Source organism: Castor canadensis, chromosome 16 (genome assembly GCF_047511655.1).
Source record: "Castor canadensis chromosome 16, mCasCan1.hap1v2, whole genome shotgun sequence".
Lineage (NCBI taxonomy): Eukaryota > Metazoa > Chordata > Mammalia > Rodentia > Castoridae > Castor > Castor canadensis.
The window spans coordinates 76,862,701-76,880,671 of NC_133401.1; the positions used below are offsets into that span (position 1 = coordinate 76,862,701).

Here is a 17,971-nt window from a genome sequence, read left to right on the forward strand (position 1 = left end):
AAGGTGTGTCTCCAGTGTCTCTACAAGATTTCACTATAGGCGGCACGCTTTCTGCTTCCTCCCTCAGTTAATACTTTTCTAATGTTACACAGCTAGCAAGTGGCAGATTTAGACCTCAAACCTAGTTCTATCTGACTCTTGACATTCTACTGTTCATTCTTCATCGGCACAGTGTCAAGTTCTGGGGGAGAGTGTTGCAGGATGCTATTTCTGCTTCAGCAACTGGTCACAAGACAGACAGACATTCTTATTCCAAGCAGGCTGACCTCCCAGTTTCCTTGATGTACAATTGCAGAATCTGTCTAGGTAAAAGCATGGTGTTTCCGTCAGTCACAAAAGCTACCCCACAACATGGTGACTCTTAAGGCCGTTGGGTTGTTTGCCATTGTAAAGACTCATGTGAGCCTCTGTGGAATTATTATAGACATAACCTTTTCTCCTCTTTTTATGTACATACAGTCTCCCCATTTGGCATTTTCCTCTGCAGGTAGGAAGATGCAGTAGACTTCCTGAAGGGCACTAATTGAGGATGATGTTTTCTTCTGCTGTGGTTCATTAGACACTTTGCCAGTGCAACCCCAGGAGGTGCATGTACAAAGTAAATGACATTGGTCTTCAGTTCCACCCTGTAAGAAGAGTGGCTGGAGGTCTTGCAACATAATGACAGCTAATGAGGACTGAGTGCTTCTTAGGCTGTACTGGCTTAGCACACCCCTCTAAGCTTGGTCACATTGCGCCTGGAGGAACAGTTGAAGTCTAAGTGTACATTAGAAGCAGAGATCCAGAGCTCCATTCTCTTTCTTCTATCAGGCTGCTACATGCCTTCAGTTAGATCTGGAAACCTTGTATGAATATTCAGAATTTGTACACATTGTAAAACAAGTTAAAAAAAATTTTGTGTCTGCTCTTTTGATGCTACGAGGCTCAAAGTTGACAGCTTGTCTGCAAGCCATTTGCAAAAGATGATATCCTTTGACAAGTTGTGACGGTGTGTGTCCTTTCCATCACCATCCCGGGATATTCTTTGTGTTTTCCTGAGGTGATTGTGGACCTGGTGGGCAGGTGGGGAGTTGATCCCTGAAGGACTTACTGCTTTGGAGTTCTTGATTCCACATTGGGAATCAGAATACAATTTAGACTCCATTTTCTGATGGGTATTTTGTTTTGCAAGTAATTCAGACCTAAACTCAGGTCCCAGCTGTTGTCTGGCTTTGTCTGAAGGGCAAGGCCTGTTTTCAGCAGGAAGCCTGTCCTCTCTGCCTGTGTTTATTTCTAGGCAACAATCTCACAGTGTCTGAGGGCTGCACAGCCCCTCCCTCACTGACTGGTGACTGAGCCATGAATAAAGCCAGCAAATGGGGAAAGATCTTGCTGGTGGCATTTTACTTACTGCAGGCATCACTGGCTTCCCGAACCCACCAGACACCTGCAGAAATTCATATGAACTGTCTGAATCAGGGAGGCAGAAATGGAGTTTGTTCAACTCCTTTGAACACAGCCCTCTCCATGGCCTGCGGCACCTCTGTGGAAGTCATCAGGCCATGAATGTGTTCATTAACCAGACTCTTGGGTTTTGTCCTGGCTCACAGCTTCCCAAGCCATGACTGTTTGCACCCAGCCAAGCCAAATCCCATATCCAGGGGCTGAAGGAGACCAGTAGCTGCAACTAGCAGGCCTAACTGAGCCTTATGTAAGGGTTTTTGAAAATGAAACTAAGCAGAGCTGAGGAGGACAAATTTAATCCCTATAAATCCTGTTACCTATTTTATTGTGATAGTGTCAGATTTCTTTGTTTTCACAGCTAAATGCCTCTATTAGTATTTTTTCTCCCAAGGACACACACGAAAACATGGGACATACCTCACATGTGATTAGATGTAGTCTAAGCAGTGACATAACTTTTTGTTTTCGCTCCAACCCCAGACACAAGTCACCTTGACTCCTTTAAACAATATACAGGATCATGCTGGTTTGCTTCCAAGTTTCAAACCCCAGTTCTGTTATTTTCTGTTACATGAGTTTGACGTCTTTCTGCCATCAGCAAGCCTCAGATATTTAATTTGTAGAATGGGAAATAATTACAGCTGTCTGACAGGGAGGCTGGGGGAAGAGTGAGTGCCCAAGGGCACCCAGTGAATATTACTATTGCAGTTACTTTCAAGGGTATCTGGATCCCAGGAAGCCTTACAAAGGGAACGGGTGGTAGGGATGTCAAGGAGTCTCGTGGCCTCTCGTGAGGTTATGAATTCCATGAAGGCCAGGATTATGCCTCACCCACTTATTTCACCATCCCCAGAGCTTAGAAGATGGGAGGCTCCCGGTAGTATCTGAAGAATTAATGAGATGGTCCTACGTTCAACTCTTACTTCTGCTACTTTCGATCTTGGGCATGTTATTTATCTTCTATGATTGAGAGTTTACACATTTATGAAATGGGGAGAAATAATCTTGTAGGGACAGCTGTCACATGTGTCAGCTGTCACTATGTGCTTACTACCTGCCAGGCACTGGCTAAGTATTTTCTGTGGGTGACATCAATTGATTCTTACAATAGTTCTGTGAAGGAGACGTAGCTACTGCTCTGTTTTGTAGGTGGTATAACTGATGTTCAGAGAGGTCAAGAGTGTACAGGGTGACAGAACTTTTGAGGGACAGGGTTCCAACCCAGTGAGACTGGTCCCATACTCTTATTCACCATGCTTTATACCTTACACCATTTCTAGAATAAAATAGGAACTCAAAGGTAGGCTCTGTTACTGCTGTGTTACCACGCAGATTTTTTTTTCCTGTGATACTTTACATAAAGGAAAGTATCAATCAGCCTACTCAGCAATATGCCCTTAACAATCTGTCCACGCTTGAACAATCTTGTCCAGTCAGAACTCAGAGGCTAAGGTTTCAGTGTGTGTGTGTTTGTCACCCCTGCCGGAACACTATGTGTCTTCAGAAGCTGTTGAAGTTGGGCAGTTGGTAGTTATTCTCACTTTTAACCAGCCAGAAGGCAACATGAAAGGGAGATTTTCACATCTGGGGAGCTTAGAATGATCTCACAAGATGGGGTAAAACAAAACGAGGTAGTTGTCTTAGCTAGACCTCATGTCCAATATGTACAGACAAATCACAGATATGGAGAAAACTTGAAATGGATGATGTTTTAGGAGTAATCTAGTCCTTACAAGAGAAGAGGAACAGAAAGGCAAGGAGACTCAGAGATATGTAGGCTATGGTGACAAGAATCAACATTTAAGGGTGTGCTTGAACACTCCTAGGTGGGTACCTGTGGTTGGTGCCTCGCCAGCATCTACTTCCCCAGTTTCTTGTGACAGTATCTTGATTTGCAGAATCACCCATCACATTGTGCTGCCACTACTCAGAGACACCTGTGCCATTTTGGATAAAACCTGGTAACAAGTTCACTGCAGAGTTCTTACATGTTTTCCACAGTTTCATTGGGAAATCCAAAGATGAAAGATGGAACCTTAATTTCTCTAGTTTTCTAGGGAAGTCACATATTTTCTCTGTTAGTAGCATTGTGGGGTTTGTTCAGCTAAGGCACCCAGTATTGGAGCAAGGGGAGAATAACATTGGGGAAGTACAGAAGGTGGGTATACATCCCTGTCATTCAATGTTGTTCCCCCAACCCGGTCCCAGTAATGACTGATCAGAATGAAGCTATTGACACCCACAGTGAAAGCCAAATGTTTTCCAAAAGAATCGTCTAAAGGATATATTATAGCCTTGTTTGTACGAGCAAAAGAACTGGAATCAACCTTAATCTTCACCTACAGGACTGCTTATGTGGATTTGGGGAATTCATACTATTGAATATTATGTGGCCACTAAAAAGAGTAAGTTTAGCATTACACTAAAATAATGCAACATCCAAGAAACTATAAGCAAAAAGTAAGGTTCAGACACTGCATAAACCATTTAGGATACAAAAAGGGGGGATCCACATACATACTTGTATGGATATAAACAGATGAATATAGTTGCTTTGAGGAGAAGCGTGAAGAGCTTGAAGACAGACTCAGTGGAAAGCTTAATTTTCACTGAATATCTATCATGTATTAAACATGCTTTTACCATGCGCATGAATTGCCTACTTAAAAAATGCACATACATACTTTTAAAGCAATATTTAGCACATTCTAAAGTTTACAGCCTCTCAGACTCAGTAATCAGGAAGAAGCATTTAAAAGCCATTTTTTCTTGTTTTTGTTTTTTTTTCCTCCCACAATAAAGTTAACAGCTCCAAGGCTGGGAGAAGGGCTCCTCCTATCCTATAATATCCTTCCTCAAGAGACCTGAGGATGGAAGTGAGCAGAAGTGTCCATCTCCAACTCATTCAACTTTTCTAATATCCATGGTGGGGTAAGGAAGAGGCTGACAGCCAATTTCTCCTCTCAGATTTTAGTAACTGGGCAGCAAATGCCTCTGACTTTGTCTGATCAGTGTACTTGGTGGCCGCAGGGGAGTCAGGGGCCATAGGTGTCACAGCTGGACAGTGTCAGCTTAGTAGCTTCCAAAATGGAAGTGACCCTAGGGCAGGGCAAGATAATCCATCATGATATGAATAGAACCTCTATTCATAGTCACGTTCTTCCAAAAAATAAGCTTTACTCATGCTTGGTTACAGCCTAAGATGTGCTTGATGAGGACATATGTACATAACAAGAATGAATTCTGAAAAGGTTTTGTTCAACAGGTACATAGCCCAAATGTTTTGAAGACCATTTTATAGAATGATTCTAGAGAGGGAAAAGGAGGAGGGGCAGTCACATCAGCTTTGAAGTCAGGTGGACCTATGTTGAAATCCCAGCTCTGCCTTTAAAAGCTGTACCACCTTGAATGAATGATTATTGTCTCTCTGTGCTGGCTTCCTCACTTATAAAAAGTGGGATAATAAGTGTGTGAACCATTTTGTTTTGGTGGGAATGGAATTTGAACTCAGGGCTTCACACTTGCAAAGCAGGCACACTACAGCTTGAGCCATACCTTTCGTCCATTTTTGCTCTGGTTATTTTGGAAATAGGATCTCACAAACCATTTTCCCAGGCTGGCCTTGAACCACAATCCTCCCAATCTACCAAGTAGCTAGGATTACAAGAATGAGTCGCGGGCACCTGGCTAAGTGTATGCATCATAAAAGGTCACGGTGAAGATTAAACGAGATAAACCCTGTGTGGCAGGCAGCTTGTAGGTGAAGATTAAGCGAGATAAACCCTGTGTGGCAGGCAGCTTGTAGGATGACTTCTAATGACACCCACCTTCCAAGACTCATACCTTTGTGTCATCCTTGCCCCTTGAATGGAATACTGATGTATGTCTAACGAGTACACTACCCCAAAGAGATGGGATGTTACGTCTATAATTATAAAAGATTGTGGCTTCCCTCCTGCTCAAAGCCTTGTATGCCTGTGGAATGGACAGGGCAAACTGAGAGCAGTGTCTGTACAGTGGACTGAGATCCTCAATGCAACAGCCACCACAGGAACTGAATGTGACCAGTCACCAGAAGCAGGAGTTTGGAAATGGATCTTTCTGCAGGCAAGCTATGCAGATGACACTGTGATAATGTCCTTGTGAGGAACCCTGAGACAGAGAACCCAGGTCAGTTGCTCAAACATTCCTGACCCACAACAGCTGTGAGATAATAATTATTCTTTTAAGTGACTACATTGGGGTACTTTGCTATACAGAAATAGACCATATAGCATGCGTTTAGCTTAACCTGCATGGTGTGTAAATATTTAGTAACTGTTGTATGGCAGACATAGCATATCTACGCCCCATATGCCTGGTGGATATCCCAAAACATTTTTCCCAGTGAACCCAGATGCGATCTCAGGAGACTTCTAATACAATTTATCTTTTAATTAAAAATTAAGATTGTATATATTTATCATTTACAATATGCTGTTCTGAAATATGTATATATTATGTAACAGCTCAATAAATCTAATTACATAATCAAGTTTTGTAGTGAACACTTAAAGTTGACTTTCTTAGTGAGTTCTAAAATATAAAATATACTGCTATTAACCATAGCCACCATACTGCAAATAGACGTCTTGAACTTACTCCTAATATCTAACTGAAATTTATATCCTTTTATCAACACGTCCCCTAGCCCCCACAACCCCAACTCTGAAGCCACCAGAGAACTCACAAACCTTCTCTGAACTCATCTTTTCTTTTAAAATTCCACATAAAAGAGGCTGTTTATCATTCCTCTCCTGGCTTATTTTACTTAATATAATGTTCTCCAAGTTCATTCACTTTGTTACAAATGACATTGGTTTTTTTTTTTTAAGGCTGAATAGTATCTACCATTCTACTACTTTCCCTCATCCCACACCATTTTTTTTAACCTGTCATTCAAGTTGTTCCTATTTCTTGACTATTGTGAATAATGAACATGCAAATACAGACATCTCTTTGACATATTGATTTCATTTCCTGTGGATATATACCTAGGAATGGGATTGCTGAATCCTATAGTAGCTCTATTTTTATTTTTTTGAGAAATGTCAATAGTGATTTTTGCAATAAATAAATAAATAAATATTACTAAATAAATAGAATAATTTCATATAATAATTACATTCCCACCAATATTGTGCAAAGGTTTTCCTATCCTTACCATCAATTATCTTTTGTTTGATAATAGCCATTCTAGTATGAGAAGTGGTATGTCATTGACATTTTAATTTGGATTTTTAGTCTCAGAATCCTTCTTAACACAGAACTCTAGGAAAGTTATCAACTACTAAGATGAAACCTAATTGTCACCTATGATCTAGTCAATACTTAGCTCTTCCATTGTTATGTTCCTATAATGAGAGACCAATTTTCTTCCATGGTGAAAGACATGATTATAACACTGAGAATGTATATAAAATATAACGGGATGATATCCTATGTTGTCCTTTGGATAGACTTTTCCCAAGAAAGGGTGAGAGGGAAGTTGAGAACTCTGGAAACCTTAAGAGAACAGAGGAGACAAGCCCAGAAAAGAAGCAGGAGCACCAAAGATAAGTTATCCAACTTCTCATTTTTACCATGATTCTTCCTTTCTCTGTGGCTGTGGTTTTGAACACAAGGAATGGAAGGGAACTTGGTATGAAAGCAATGAAATTCTGTAAGAAGTAAACAGTTGTTTTTAATAGTTTTAAAGAGAAAATATTTCCTTCAAGTCAGTGTGAAAGGCTTTCTTTGCCTGATGCAGTAACAGTGGGAGCTATTGAAATAATACTTTTATTTACTGATATTCTACTTTGCAATATGCTTCATTTTATTTATTGGTTAAAACAGAGAAATCTTTTGGAAATAGGGAAATATCAGGATGAATGACCCAAAAAACTACTCTTTATATCTATAACATGCTTACATAGTAATACCCAAAGACTTTGAGAAAATGTGTGTTCAGCTCAGGAGGTGATCTGCACATCTATGGATCTGCAAACCTCAGCCTCACCTCAGATTGCCAAGAGCACTTGCTTCCTTCTCGGGGATGGATGGAAGATTCTGAGGCTAACGCTGTTCTAAGTTGTGATGGGCCTAGGGTGTTAGTGAGTTAGGAAGCGTCAGAATCACTCTCACTGCTCTGGGAAGATGACAAGAATTCAGGAAACTGAGATAAAAGCCTGAATTACATGATTGATAGGAAATACCTTTGTGTTTATGGAAAGAGAAAAAAAAACCCTCATTTTTCCACAATATTTTGGAGCAAATTGAACTGGCCCAGCACTACAGAACCCACCTGTGGATGGGTTAAAAATGTATCCTGACTGATTTTCATAATCCAAGAGATCTTTATCTTGTTTAGAAAGAGAGGTAAAAGCTAAAAACAAGTCAAATGATACAAAAAGAAAAAGACAAAGCAAAACAAATGCTGCGCCTAAAACATCTCATCTGAGGCCAAGGCTTGAGTGAATTGTGGTAGATAGACTGACAGGGATACTCCATTGACTCCTTCTGTAGAACTTCCTAAGATACTGGGATAGAACCTAAACTTGTATCTTTCTGTATTTCCATCATTGTGGGGTGGAAAGTGTTAACAGACAGACAAGATCCTAAAGTCTGGGTAAGGAGATTGGGAAGAGAATGGAATTCTTAGAAATTTCACTCGTTTTAACTTCTTCCAAATCCCATTCCTTCATGAAATATTTTCTAGATAATTAATTCATGTTTTTACCCCCAAAATACAAATATGCATTAATGTAAATATGGCAGGCACTTGCTACTTATTGGTAAGCAACCATAACTACATTCCCACAGAGCTGCTTCTGTCCACAGTAAGTTTACAGTCTGATTATTTAAGTAAACAAATAAATATACTGGTTGCCTGTCATAATCATAATCCCCTTATTATTTCTGGTGTGCTTTGTCCCCATTTTCTTCCTCCTATCATTTCATCTCCCCTTTGTGTGGGCACGCAGCCTCACCGGCATATATAAAAGAAAGATGTCTGTGCACAAGAAGGTTTTAATTTTAAATTAACCAAAATAACTTAAAACAGTAAACATATAAGGAGGAATGACAGATATCATTAATAGACGGTTGAGTAAATAAATTACCATTAATTCCTGCAATGCAGTACTTATCAACAGAAAAAAAGACTGTGTACCCACACATACACACTGCAGTGGGGAATGTCTATTACATATTGTTGAGCTTAAAAATCAAGTTAAGGGCCAGTGGAGTCACTCAAGTGACTAGCAAGCATGAGACCCCGAGTTCAAAGCCCAGTGCTTCCAAAAAAAAAAAAATCAAGTTAAAAGACTTTTCTTGTGTAACACTGCATACAGATATGTGAAGTGCTTATCACGTCTTCATTATATACACATGTATACACACATACTTATATATGTTATCTGTAACTTAACTCTACCAGTAATTTTACGTATACAAACACCAATGACTCAGTCATTAATGCCACTGATAAACTTAAATTAAGGAATATTATAAGAGTTGAACATTCTACATTGTCCAGGTAGCATCTATATCCTGTAGTGTGGAAGTTCAATGCCCAATTCAGGGACTGTCATGGATATTTCAGGCAGATCAAAAGAGATTTTTTAGGGCAAGAAAGTCTTTCTGCAACAATCAACCTATTTTCTATAATTGTCCAAATATATGTCCAGCTTATACCTGACTTAAAACTGAATAGAGACATCTTAAAGGAATGCTATCTTTTTTAAAAAGGGATACTGTTTTCTTTGGTGGCACAAAGCAATTTCCTATATTCGAATGGGAATAGTCAATGCACAGCAGAACAAATTTGAGAGTCATGTTAATAGAATGAATTCCTACAGTAATTATCTGGCATCAACTCAAATTCTTTAGCTAAAAAAGTTAGTATTTAGCTTTACTTTTCCTGTTGACTTCTTTTCAGACAGGTGGAAGGTTTTATGAAGCACTCTAGATCTGTGGAGTTGTACATGTCTTTGTGAAGATCTCAGACAAATTAGAAAGTCAAATCAGCAATGCATATTTAATACTGCTTTGTAGGTTTTTTTTTCTAAATTGGCAGCAATGTTTACTCGTTGAGGGGGCGTTTGTAATTATGTAAATTGAAGAAACAGTCTGCATAAGGTATAGTGATAATGCCTTGGGTTTTATATCCAGAGTCAGAAGCATTTCTAAGCATTTCTTAATTTTGCCTGTGACTTGAGGGGAGGTGAGCTAAAGCTGGGTGCCTGCCTTCTCAGCACTGGTGGATTATAGGAGATCTTGGAACTTGGGAACTTGTGTAAGTTTGTGTCTCAGAAGAAGTACTGCTGAGGATTCCATAGCGTCACCATACAGCAGACATCACTGACTGCCTTCACAAGAAATTTTCACCCTTTTTTTTATTCTGATGGCCACTTTCCTCTCTGCAATCACATGCTTCAGGGAATTTGGGGCCCATCCCTATTTCCAGGAAAACAAATGACTGGTCTCAGTTGTCGCAAGGGGTATAGGACACATTCTGGCAAATGAATCTGAGTGAAAGTTTGCTAGGGACTTTTTGGAAAGGTGAATGAAAAGAAAGATGTGAAGGAGCCCTTCCTCTGAGGATGTCAGAACCTAGGTCTTGGCCACTTATTGAGCAACTCCATTAACCATTATGGACCTGCCCTCCTCAGCACTTGCTGTTATGACAGTGACTAATTATTTAGAAAATTGTTATTTAAACCATCTTGGGTCTGCATTTTCCTTTACATACAGTCAAGAACACATTTTAAGTTCTCTGTATCCCAGTGGTCCCTGTATTGCTCTAAAATATGTAACAGAGAAAACTGAAGTTACACACTTGGCACCTGATTTACCAAAGAATTCAGTTGACATTTGCTTAAATGGACAGGAGAAAGGAATTTTAGTTTAATGAAGCTTGTCTTGGTACCAGAGAGGAGTTCGTATCCCCACCACCAATGAATAATAAGAAAGTCTACTTGCTATTCACACTCCTGCTCTCATTGGAAGAAGTAGCCCCAGTCAGTCTTGAGCTTCTTGTCAAAGCAAGCCTGAAAGACACAGAGGAGAAAATAAGCATAAAATATACCATCTCCTTTTGGCACAGGCACCAATTAAGTATTTTGCCCTTTTCATGTGAGCTGAATGACTCCAACTTGAAATAAACGTCAGAAGGCAGGCTGGACATTTTGCCAGGAAGTTGTTTCAATAGAAATGTGATTCTTTTCCCTACCAGGAAATCAGTTCTACCATTTTATTTGCCACCACACAGAATCCAAATCATGCTCCCTTGCACCCCAATCTAAGTGTCTCATTGTTCCATGGAATGTGTACTGGTGAAGCCACTCACTCCATTTCATCTTCTTTGCCGAATTGGTTCAGAAATGGGCATAGGACTTGGTCCAGGACAATGGAAGTCAGTCCTGAAACTCGTGGTGATGACGATGGGAAAGGAAATAGAAGCTCACTGTCTACTGCACTTGGCATGGTAAGAATGCATTTCCAGCAGTCAACAGGGATGGGTGGCTGGCGCGGAGGAGGATGAAGACAGCAGTTTTGAGTAAAAGGTACCCGGTCTTGACATTGTTCAGACCCTTGGATACAGCCATCATTGAAATGCTTATGTTTTCAGTAGTATGAACCAATATATACCCAAGATACACCCTTAAGTCAGTTTTTTTTCCTTAAACCAGTTGGGTTTTCATCTCTTCCCATTAAAACTCCTCAAGCCAGGTGCCGGTGGCTCATGCCTATAATCCTAGCTATTCAGGAGGCAGAGGTCAGGAGGATCTCAGTTTGAAGCCAGCCTCAGCAAATAGTTTGTGAGACCCTATCTCAACAAAACCCATCACAAAAAAGGGATGGTGGAGTGCCTCAAGGTAGGCCCTGAGTTCAAATCTCAGTACTGCAAAACAAAACTGAACAAAAAACAAAATCACAACTCAACTCCTCACCTGTACAGGAAGACAGGGCAGTATCATAATTTCTTACTTATAGGGTGTGAAATGAACACTCAGAGAGAGGTGAAGGTGGGGGAGTTCAGGACCCCTATTCAAGGGATCCTTCTATTTTATTCTGCTTCATACTCATTTATTACAGTGAAATGACAAGAGTTGGCTCACTCATTGATATCTTTATTGGCTGAAAACATTTTTTTCTATGAAGAACATGGAGTAATATTCTACAGGGTTTCCAAGGAAGATCATCTAAATTATTTTAGAAAGGTAAGATTGCATGTATCCACACCCAAGAACCACTACTGATACTTAGATTTAAGCATAAGCTTTTGTCTCTGAAAGATAAGGCCAGCTGCAGGCAGGCTCTGGTTGGAGACCTTTCTTCAATCATGTCCTCCTGACCTGGTATCCTCCACACCTGGCCCCTCTCTGCTGGCCAGATCACCAAAAACTCTCTGCCCAGCTGACTTACCTACCCAGTGCCCAGTCCACCCTCAGTGGGACACTAAGTGCAAATCACAAGTAAGTCCACAGTCCAAATTCTGCCTCTTTTTAGATTTTTTTATTATCATATTATTGCATTGTGACATTTATAAAAGTACCTACAATATAGCTTAGTTAAATTCACTTCCTCTTCCCATTGTTAGAATAGTTTCAACAGGTCTCATTTTTCCGTTTTCATACATGAGTACGTAATATTTCTACCACATTCACCTCCTACACCCTTTCCTTATTGCCTCCCCTTTCCTGTTAGTACCAAACCATAGATAGGATATATTTTACCTTCCTATCCTCTGTTTTTGAAAAAAAGACACTTTTTATTTTATTTTTTATTATTTTTGCATTTACTTACATGTGTATACATTATTTAAGATATCCTTACAGAGAGATTCATTATAGCTTTTCCATGTATATATGTATTGTATCCCAAATTGGTACATCCCCTCCATTTTTCTCCTTTCTGCCTTAGTCCTCTTCTTATGGTAATTTCAACAGGTTTAAAAATTCTGTATTCATTCTTGTATAGAAAGTACATCAACCATAGTTACCTTCTTTACTTCCTGTTAATGTGTTTTGTCTGATTCATATTTTTAAGTAACTGAAGTACATTTAAACATTGAAAATTTTCACATAAATTAGATTACAGACTTCACATAAAAAAACCCACAAAGTTGTTAATACAATCTACTTTTCCCCATGACAAAGTCTGAGCAGTGTCTATGTTTAAGTAGGGCTTGTTTACTTCATTAGCCATATTCCCCATCTGGCCTCCTTTACTCTCTTCTGCCACCTGCCTGACCGCTGGAAGCATCTGTGATTTCAGTGCCTACCCTGACTTTCCTACTACCTTCTTGGGTCTAAGCCATCTGAGATGCCACCTTGCCTGCCAGTGGCTATGTCTAGAAGCAGCCTGTATTCAGCGAGGTTCACACCCCAGTCTCCAATTCCTCCATCAATAAAATGGCACCAGTATGCGATTTTATTGCATTTTTCTTATCCTTGCTGTACCTTTCAAATGCTCTGCAGAAAGTAGAAATTTACTGAAATCAGAAAAATAAGTGCTTTGGTGAAAATGAAACTGCCCTGTGTCCTGTAGGGGGCAGGGGCTGGAGGAAGCTGTGTGGTATCACCAACAAGGCAGTAAATGAGACATTAAAAGATGAAGTCATTCTGTGATCTTTCATGAATTATTTCCTTCTGTTGACCCCAGTTTCCATATCTATCAAACAAGGAAGTTGTGTTAGATCGTAAGTTATGAACTGGTGGCCCACAGATCACATCTAGTCAATAGATGCTATTTTTCTTCTATTAATTACATGCAACTTCTAAAAAGGAATATTCTAGTTAATACTCCAAATTCTAGACTTCAACAATGGTCCAAAATGCTTGTAAGACAATAACCAGCCTTCACCCACCTCGTAGAGGAAGCACTCCCATTCTCACCACTTGTTTCATTCATTATGTCTCTGCCTACCCACATGGGCATTTGCTGTTACCACCTTTGAATGAGATGTCATGCAGATACCCTATTCCTGTGAGTAGAAGATGATGCTCTGAGTGTCAGAGATGATCTGGAGAAGAGGAGAATATTCTGAGCAAGCACCACACTGCACCACCCCAGGGAGACTTAAGGAATGGCTCCTCCTTCTCCCTTGGTCCAGAGTTAAGCAATAAGATGCCCAAGCCTTTGTGAAGTCCCATTACATGGTTAAACCTGAAAAGGCAACATCTTGGCTTTAGAAGCACAGCATCCTTCTTCCATTGGGGTTGCTAGCTGATTCTCTAAGTAATTTGCAATTCAAGTGTCTCTTTGTTTTGTATGAAAATTTGCTGCTATTTGGAAAGTGGGGAAGAGCTAAATTGCATCCTGCTGGTTTTACTTTGACTGTATCAAAAAAGAAACTGTTAATCTGGTTCCATAATTAACTTTCCCATTCTAAAAAGACCCTGGGAGAGAGTCCAGAGAGTGGCTGTCAGCTCCCTGCTTCTCTACTCAATAACTCCTTTCAATAGGATGCCCTGAAAGAATAGTTCCAGGTGGGGATTGGTCTTGATTATCTCTTTTTCTTTTAGCTTTCTTCTCTTTTATTCCCATCCAACCAACATTTAGTGAACGCCTACTGTGTGTAAGGCACTATACTGACTTGTTGGGGGTGTAAAGATAATAAATCCCTGTGGAGCTGCCAGAGAACACAAGTGAATTTTCCATCTATCTATCCAAAATTCTTTAGGTTTCTGATACTGCATGAGACTATGGTATGTGATAAATATGACAGTGACTTAGTCAGCATTAAAGAATTCTGAAGCGAAGCCAGGCGTGGTGGTACACACCTGTAATCCAGCACTTGAGAAGTTAAGGCAGTTGAGTGTTTGATGCCTGCGTGGGCCACATAGACCATGTATTAAAAACAAAAACAAACAAAAATGTTTTTGAAAGAATTCTGAAGTGAAGAGAGAACTTCTGACTAGAGCCATAATACTTGGTTTCATGGAGATGCCACTTAAGCTGCTTTGTCCCTGTTATCATTTGTGCTCATGCGTGCACTTACACTAGCATGAAAAACTGGAGGAAGAGGCCAACCACAGAAACAGATGCAGGGAAGAGAATTAAGTCTGAAGATGGGGAAAGACTGTTTTGGTAGGAGTCTTTACCCTGGTCTCTACTCCACACCTACCCAAGAAAACTACTTCCTGTATTCACCAAATATGTCCTGAGACCTGGCCCAGATTCATCCACTGGGTGTCTTTTGGAGTTGGTGCCTTACTAGTACTATACATGGGAGACTGCACAGAGATTGCATTATGCCTGAGAATTGGAATTGGGCAGGTTCCTCACTGTGCCTGGGCCATATGTAGCATCTTAAGTGAGGAAGACATCTGAAACAAGAGCTGAAGTTCACAGGAGAATGAGATCACTGCAGAAATCTCATTCTGTGATGTGGCAGATAGAATAAGGGCTCCCCCAAATGTCCATGCCCTAATCCCGTTTTACAGGTAGAAGTAAGGTTGTAGACCTTAACATGAGAAGAGCATCTGGATGTGCCCAATACAATCACAAGGGTCTTTGATCTTTAAAGGTGGAAGAAGAAATCAGACAGGACTGACAGAGGAGAATTGAAGGAGGAATTGAGAGAATTGAAGAATTGAGGGGAGAATTGAAGCTTGAGAGGGACTTGATCCACTGTTGCTGGTTTGAGGATGGAGGAAGAGGCCATGAGCCAAGTAATGCAGGTAGCCTGTAAAAGCTGACAATGGACCTCAACTGAAAGTTAGCAAGGAAACAGGGTAGCTCAGTCGTGCAATGGAAGGAACTAAATTTAGACAATAGCCTGAGTAAGGAAATGTATTTTTTTCCCCTACGAGCTCCAGAAAAGAACATAGGTCAGTCAACATCTTGATTCTAGCTTAATGAGAACCTTGTTGGACTTTGTACTTACAGAACTGTAAGATAAACAAAGTTGTGCTTGTTTAAGCTGTAAAGTTTTTGACAATCTGTTGTGATAACCTTGAAAAAGTAATACACTGTCAGTAGAACTTCAATCCATTGTTGTTTGATTTAGAAGCAGGTGGAGCTTGAGAGCTGCCTGTGTGGACTCGATGTGGACTCGATGTGACTGGATGTGTCAGAAAATCCCAAGTAACAGTGTCTCAAGCACTGGAAGTTGTATTATTGCTATTATTACTTGCTTTAAAGCAGTCTGGAGATCAGCATTCCACTACTGTGATTCTGAAGTCATCAGAAAACCAGGCCAATTCCAAGTCTCTGCTTCATTAGTTTTCATTCTTCTGATCCAAAATGGCGACCCAAGGTTGAGCCATTAATATAAACTCCAGACAGCAAGATAATGAGAAGGTAATGAGAAGGAATTATGTGTATTTATGAATGAGTCCCATAGTCATGTATGATAAAGAAATGGAATCAGTACCAAGAGATATTTGTACTGTCTTGTTTATTGTAGCACTATTCACAATAGCCAAGACTTGGATTTAACCTAAATGCCCAACAATAGATGAGAAAGAAAATGAGGATTATCTATATGATGGAATAGAATTCAGCAATAAAAAATGAAATTCTGTTGTTTGAGTCAACATGGATCAGCTTGGAGAATATTATGTTAAGTGATATAAGCCAGATACAGAAAGAAAAGCAGTATTGTCTCATTCATATGTAGAATAATAAAAATCTGATGTCACAGAAGTAGAGATAAGAATAGCAGTTGTCAGGCTGAGGAGGGGATGGAGAAGGAAAGGGTAGGGAGAGGGTGGTGAACAGGGCAGTCAACGGGTACAAAGGTACAAGATAGGAGGAATAAATTCTGTTGCTCTGTTGCAAAGAATAGTGACTGTAGCTAGCAAGAAGGTATTGTGTATTTCAAAATAGCTGGAAGGGAGCCTTTTGAAGGTTCTTTACCCTAAATGATAAATGCTTGAAGTAATAGATATGCTAACTTCTGGTTTTATCAATATGCAAGGTACATATGCATCACACCTGATAAACATATGCAATTAAAATGTGTCAATGTTAGGGTTTTTATAACTAAGGAAATTGAAAAGAGAGGACTTGGGGAGATAACCAACAGTACTGGCTTCAATGTGGTCATTTTTGTGGGATTACCAGATAGTATCAAAGGCTACAGCTATGAAAATGATTCTGGTTAGGATGCAAGTTACTCTCTCTAATTCATCAAAAGTCTATTCTCTCCTCCTTCCTTGTCCTTTTTTCCTAACTCACATTTCCACTCTATCCTAGTTGTATCCATTTTGATTTTTGGCAGTGCTGGGGATCAAACCCACTGTCTTATGCATTCTGGGCAAGCATTCTGCCACTGTGCTACACCCCTAACCCTTCCTACCCAATCTTAAGCACCTATTTCAAATCGTACCTAAATTGTCCTAAATTCTACTAAGGGAAGGAAATAATTCTTCCCTTCCCTAAGCACTCATAACACAGGGTTTAACTTTATTGTTTGTCATCCAGTACTTGATAAGGGAGTTATTTCTATCTATCCGTCTGCACCCTCCTGGAATGCAGACATGGTCTTATGCACATGGTTTCATTAAACGACTCAAACATGGCAGTAATTCAAGGTATGCATGACATAGCAGAGACCACTATTCTGTTCCCCAGTAACTACACTATGCTTTTCCTTTCAGAAATAATCCCTTTTTCCTTACCTTAAGGGCTGAGTAAGGACTGTCCAATCAGAGACTTCAGTGCCCAGTCTCCTTGTGGTTAGTTGTGACCTTGCGACTATGTTGGGGCCAATGGAATATGAATGGGAGTGATAGTTGTAAATTCTAGTTCATCTCCATAAAGACATACCGACTTCCTAGACTTTCTCCTACCCTCTCCTATTGGCTATAAAAGAACACAGCAGCCACCTTGGACCTGGGGCTGAAAGCTACCTGTGGTAGAAGCCAGAGCCAGCTAGCCATCCTGTGATTAAGGATGACTTCATGGAGCTGGCTACCTTTTCATCTGTGGACACACAAACTTGCTCTTTTTAAGCTGCTATGCTTTGTCTCCAAGATAGCTATTTACTTATGCCTTAACTCATTCACCTGGTTAATGGAATTGGTCCTTCTTGTACAGAACTATGGCTTTTTTCTACCTGTCCTTTGCCAGGAGGGTGACATGTAACCTAAAATGATTAGATCTAAAGCACTCAACAGAACACATACATGCCATACCCCCAAAAACATCCAGGAGCATTTGTTGGAGCTGCTGCCTCCAGCTCCTGCATCCTGGTTAGCCAGGAGGATTAAGTAAACCAGCCTGGGTCTAGAATTTTATTATTTCAGTTGAAATCACTCTTGAAAATATTTTTAATCAGGAGTATGTTCAGATTTCTTAAATAATGTTTTGCACTGACATTCATTGATGATTCATTTTTCTCAAACCTATCATTTTAGAAAATTGTCTTTTGCTGCATAAGTATTTCTTGCCATTTGAAACTTTTTCCCCAAAGTTCCATTTTTTTTCGGTCATACCCTTTTAGGAGCCTATTTAGGCAATTCTGCTGAGCATTCATTTCCTAACTGACTATTAACAA

At 40.0% G+C, this 17,971-nt stretch overlaps 1 protein-coding gene across 10 annotated transcripts in view; it reads right to left on the reverse strand.

Annotated features, from left to right (window-relative positions):
• The window catches only part of Atp10b (ATPase phospholipid transporting 10B (putative)), a 316,710-nt gene that overhangs the window by 171,433 nt on the left and 127,306 nt on the right, over positions 1–17,971 (reverse strand). For 8 of the 10 annotated variants that reach the window (XR_012442621.1, XM_074057703.1, XM_074057702.1 and 5 more), the window contains one exon: positions 10,444–10,511. Coding sequence is in view for 3 of the 10 variants with exons in the window: in XM_074057703.1 (XP_073913804.1) it covers positions 10,444–10,511 (68 nt within the window). In the remaining 7 variants the exon portion in view is untranslated. Of the gene's footprint in view, positions 1–10,439; positions 10,512–17,971 lie in introns of all 10 variants that reach the window. The other 2 variants (XM_074057699.1, XM_074057701.1) reach the window with 1 other exon arrangement.